General features: G+C 44.2%; 1 protein-coding gene across 1 annotated transcript; it reads right to left on the bottom strand.

Annotated features, from left to right (window-relative positions):
• Positions 1-309: 309 nt before the first annotated feature.
• On the bottom strand, positions 310-3,609 carry LOC123234840 (plasma membrane calcium-transporting ATPase 1-like). The gene has a single exon (XM_044660830.1). The coding sequence runs from the start codon at positions 3,607-3,609 to the stop codon at positions 310-312; it is 3,300 nt and encodes a 1,099-aa protein (XP_044516765.1).
• Positions 3,610-5,395: the final 1,786 nt, after the last annotated feature.

Here is a 5,395-nt window from a genome sequence, read left to right as displayed (position 1 = left end):
ACTGAATTGAAATAAAAATGTTGCCAATAATGCCTCTTGGCCTGTTTCTTTAGATATTTCTTCTATTATCTTTCCATCCAATTCATTTGTTTCTGACCATGTTCACATTGTCCGATCCCAAAGAACATCCCTTAAGATGTTTTGTTTGCTCGTTTTTGCCAATACAGAAATCATAGCTTCACATTCATTGTAAAGCCTTGTATCTGGGAAAAGATGAAGGAATGAATTTGTACTTTGTTTAGAGAAGGGTACTGAAAATAAACAACAATATTTGAAAAAAAATCCCTGTCCTGCCATTGAATCTCATAGTCAGTGGATAATTTGGGACAAACTCCTGTGAAAGTAAGAATGATATGTTTTTATTAGTCTTTTCTGATTCTGGATTCTGCTTGGATTCTGAGTCCACCACAGGTCCTCAGTCACTGATATTGCAGGACATATAGTCTCAACCGTTTCCTCTGATCTCCCACCCATCAACCTTATGAGGGGTTCCACACACTTATTGGGAATCTTGGTTACAAACTGACCCCACACTAATATCCCTGCTCCTAGGAAAATGCACCACAGCCACAAGTCTGGACTAAGATTGGTGCAACAGAAAATATTTCCACCAAATTGTACAATGAGGAACTGAAAGGCAAAGGTTCCCCCCACAATGATGCAAAAGAAATTATTGCTACGGATTCCTTCCAAAACATTTCTCTCTCCATGAATCTTTCGGGCATTAATTTCATTGAAAAGCTGCATCATAACAAAAGTGTTGAATATCATTGTGTAGTGGGTAGAAGGAGAGGCGTGGAGAAGGGCTTTTCTCCCATTCTCAAAACCAAACAGCTCTTCACCAACAAACATAAGAACAAAAGTGACTGTAAGCTGGTATACCGCATGGCCCAAAATATACTTTACCATGGAACTGGACAAGAGATGCTGTTTCTTTTCATAAGGGTCTCTTAGAAGAAGCGTCTTTGTTGGCTTTTCAGTGACTAAGGCCAAGGAAGCAAATGTATCCATTATGAGGTTAATCCATAGCATTTGTACCGCTTTGAGTGGTGAATCCTGTGTCACACATGCCCCAATAAAAGCCACCATTGTTGCTACTATACTAATAGTAAGCTGAAACTGGAGGAACTTGGAGATGTTGTCATAAATGCTCCTCCCATACATAATTGCTTTCATAATGCTTGTGAAGTTCTCATCCATGAGAATGATGTCTGAAGCTTCTCTAGCGATATCTGTTCCAATGATACCCAAGGCAAACCCAACGTCTGCCACTTTTAACACTGGGCCATCATTGGTGCCATCCCCTGTTACAGCTACAATCTGCCTCACTCCCAAAACATCACTGTCAATTATACCCTTTACAAGAGCGTATTTGTCAGAGGCGGAAGAGCTTGCAAGCACACGAAGCCTTGGCCAAATCTTATCTAAAAGTGTCTGTTCAATCTTCCCATATTTATTCCGAATTAGCCTGTTGAAATCTCTGCCCTCTAGAGACAAGTAATTGTCATGGAGGTTCAAGATGCCACATTTGAATGCTATAGCCCGTGCAGTATTGAGGTTATCCCCAGTGACCATCCGTACAGTGATTCCAGCTTGCTGGCATTCCTTAATGGCACTTGGAACCTCAGGTCTAACAGGATCTTCAATGCCCACGAGGGCAATACAAGTAAGTTCTGTAATGATATCCTCTTCTCTGTCCCAGTCTGGTTCTATTTCCTGGTCCGAGAACTCTCTGAAGGCTAGACAAATGGTTTGAAGTCCTTCAGAAGTCATTGGCGCAATAATATTTTGAAGGATCTCTTCTTTTTTGGCGTCAGTCAGTTCCACAGGCTCTCCCATTTTGTCCAGGATTTTACAACACTTCTCTAATACTATTTCAGAACGACCTTTACTAAACATCAGGAAACCTCCGCTGGACAATTTTAATACAGTGCTCATGTATTTTCTATCTGAGTTGAAGGTATATACTTTATACAGACTCTGCTGTGGTATTTTGTTTCTTTCTGTTTCATAATCCAAGTCCAAATGCAGGAGAAATCCCAATAAGGCACATTCGGTCTTATTGCCAATTTGTTGTACTGACTTCTGACTGCCTTTGGGAAGAATGACATTGGAAGTATAAGAACAATTAATAGCAATACCCTTTAAAAGGTACTCCAGGATGGGGTCTGGGATAGAATTGGTTTTGGGAAGCCTTTGGTAATGGTTCTCACCAATATAAGCCTGGACCACAGTCATTCTGTTCATGGTCAGCGTTCCAGTTTTGTCTAAACAAATGGTTGTGGCCTTCCTTACTGACTCATAAACATCCAAATGCCTTACTAGGTTATTGTCCTTCATCATTCTCTTTACCCAGTAAGCCAAAGACAGTGTCACTGCAAGAGGAAGACCTTCAGGTATAGCCACCACCAAGATTGTTATTCCAATAATGAAAAATTTAATAAAGTATCGGGTATAAACTGAAGTACAATCCAAAGTCCATTTTTGTCCCCCGATCACAAAAGTGTTAATGACAAAGTGAGTCACAAGGGTGACTACTGTGATTGAAGCCATAAGCATACTACACTTTGTAATCAGAACTGCTAATTTCGACAGTTTCTTTTGTAGCACTAACTTTTCTTTGGAGTAAGAATTTTTTATTTTTAATATACTTTTGCAATGACTTTCCCACTCCTGGGCCTTCCTCTGATCTTCCAGTCTTCCTTGCTGGGCACTAGCATCAAGCAAGGTCAGGATGATCCCCGTTTGCGAATTGGGCCCTACAGCTGTTACCACGATTTTGCCGCAGCCCTCCCTCACGTAGGTTCCAGACAGAAGAATTGGGTCCCGGTCCAAGGACTTCTTCACCATGTTCAGCTCTCCGGTCAGGGAACTCTCGTCCATTTTTAAGTTTAGCCCATGGAGTAGTACCCCATCTGCGGGCAGCATGTCCCCATATGACACCGGGACCACATCACCCACCACGATGTCCTTGACTGGTACCTCCAGGATCTGGCCATTCCGAAATACCTTTCCCTTCTGACTTTGGACCACTCGGTCTTCCAGATTCCTGAACTGCTTCTCCTTGTTCCAGTCACTTAAGGCTGTGGTCAGAACCACCAAAGCCACAGATACCAGCAGGACAGTGCCCTCCAGCCACTTCACCAACTCAACTTCAGCCTCCTTCTCAGAGCCTCCTAGGATCCCGCCAGCGTCGCAACCTTTGGTCTCTCGGTTGATCTTGAGCTCATAGAAGGCCACAGCCAGTGACAGGACAGCCGCCATCTCCAGGAAGATGAGCGTAGTGTCCTGCAGCGAGTCCCACACCAGTTCCAAAAAATATTTGCCCCGCGGTTTTGGCACCTCATTGGTGCCGAACTGTTCCCGCCTACGGCTTAGTTCGACAGGGTCCAAGGGGAGCCCGAACTCGGGGTTCGTCTGCAGCAGCAGGCACAACCCTGAAACGCCTCCGAAGTGCGCCTCCAGCTGCTCCAGCGCTTCCAAGCCCCGTAATCTCATTAACTGCCCCAGGTCCTTCAAGCTCACCTGCAGCAGCCTCTCTTGGAACTGAGATAAACTCTTGGAACCTGCCTGGGCCGGTGATTGGCCCGAGGGGCTCTTATGGGCCATCCGGGGCTTTATCAAGCCCTCTCCCTCCAGCTACATTTGGATCCTTGCTTTTGGGTCAACTACAACCTCTCTCCCTCGCCATTCCGCCAGCGAGACAGACACCTCGAACTCCAGATCAACCGCCAACCTGAGCCTTTGGAGCCTTTCCAGCCCTACGGCCTCGAGGCAGCTCAGCACGAGCTCAGTACCCACAGTGTGCAGCCGCGTCCTCCTGGAAACCTACTTTTCCTCTTCCTCCTCCTTCTCCTTCCTCTCTCCCCACTGAGGATGCTCACCACCCACTAAGGGTTGGGTTACAAGCCCTCAGCATTGCTCCTTACACTTCTCTCTTTACCGGGTCACCCCTATCTTCTCCATTTAAGCTCCTCTCTCCCTCTTTTGAAGACCCTCAGCAAATGCTGCCCACTCCTAGGCAGGCTCCCAGGCATGGGACTTAATCCCATCTGCTCCTTACTCAAGAGTTTTTAAGTGCTCAGTGCCCTTAGTGCAAAACAAAACAAAAACCAAAAGCCACAGTCCGCATCCATCATCCATTTGAAGATGCAGCTTGGCAACTCTTCCTGCAGATGCTGCAGCCAAGGCTTCTGATGACCCAGAGGAAAGTTCGTGCTACCAAAGCCCTTGACACTGCCAAATGGTTCAATTTCAGAAACAGAAGTCATTTTATTAGTGGAAATGACATTAAAGAAGAGAAATTCCCATCTGTTTTGCCATTGCCCCCTAAGGAACATGGGACCCCTTTCCACTGCTGAAATCTTCCAAATATGTCGTCTCTCCATTAGATTGTGAGCTCTTTGAGAGCAGTGATTATCTTTTCTTTTTGTATTTTCCATATTTATCACTGTGCTTATAGGGCATATAGTAACCTTGCATATAGTAAAGGTTTAATAAAAGCTTCCTTTCCTCATTCAACCAGGGTGAATAGAAAGAAGGGGTCAGATGTGAGGAATGTGAAGTTAAGACTGATTTGGCGATTGATATGATATGTGGATATAGGGTGAAGAAAACTGAGGAGTTGAAGATGACATGGAGCTGTGAAAACCTGGGAGACTGGAAGAATGGAGGTACCTTTTACAATAATAGGGAAGTTTGGAAGACCAGTGGATTGGGGGAGAAAAATAATGGAATATCATCTACCCAGATCACAAGCCATGAATACTTGCTTATCTGAGGTGACCCTTCCTGTCCCACTCAAAATGAAATGTTGGTAGGGGGAGGTGAAGCTTTTATTTATTAGCTTTGGACTCAAAGTACCCTTCAAAGAAGATCTATCATATTGATGAAATAATCTGGGGCTCAGGCCAGGAGAATAGAATTTTTTTAATGGCACCTGCTCAGCAACCTGGAGAGAGGTTAGTTTAGGTTTTAATTACTCCTAAAGGGCAATGCCTGACTTACAAGGGAGGAAATTGGAACCTACATATAAGGATAAAAAAGGGCAGAGTGATAGGAAATAAAGGTAGATATAGTTGTGTTGGAGACAAATTCTCCACTTGGCTATGGATTACCCATGACCAAAAAGATGGACTTCAAGCTATCTTCCCATCTTCTGCATGGTTGATCACATACCCATTGAGGTTAGGACAATTTGAGAAACAATGGTCAGCTGAATGAGGTCCAGTACTTTTTCATTCAGGAACCTCCACAATATGCTGCTACTTTCCTAGCCTTATTTAATGTCACTTCCCTTAATATGTCCCAGGAAACTGACTGTCCCACAAACAATTTCATAGCATAAGGGACTTTGAATGTTTACTGGGGTAAAGAAGTGGGGTTCTTTTGTAAA

The sequence above is a fragment of the Gracilinanus agilis genome, chromosome 2 (genome assembly GCF_016433145.1).
Source record: "Gracilinanus agilis isolate LMUSP501 chromosome 2, AgileGrace, whole genome shotgun sequence".
Lineage (NCBI taxonomy): Eukaryota > Metazoa > Chordata > Mammalia > Didelphimorphia > Didelphidae > Gracilinanus > Gracilinanus agilis.
The sequence above is the reverse complement of the archived record's forward strand: the minus strand, read 5'-3'. Positions and strand labels throughout refer to the sequence as shown.

Bases quoted from the DNA above. Each gene is read 5' to 3' on its own strand.
- LOC123234840 (XM_044660830.1), bottom strand. From the start codon at position 3,609: ATGGCCCATAAGAGCCCCTCGGGCCAATCACCGGCCCAGGCAGGTTCC.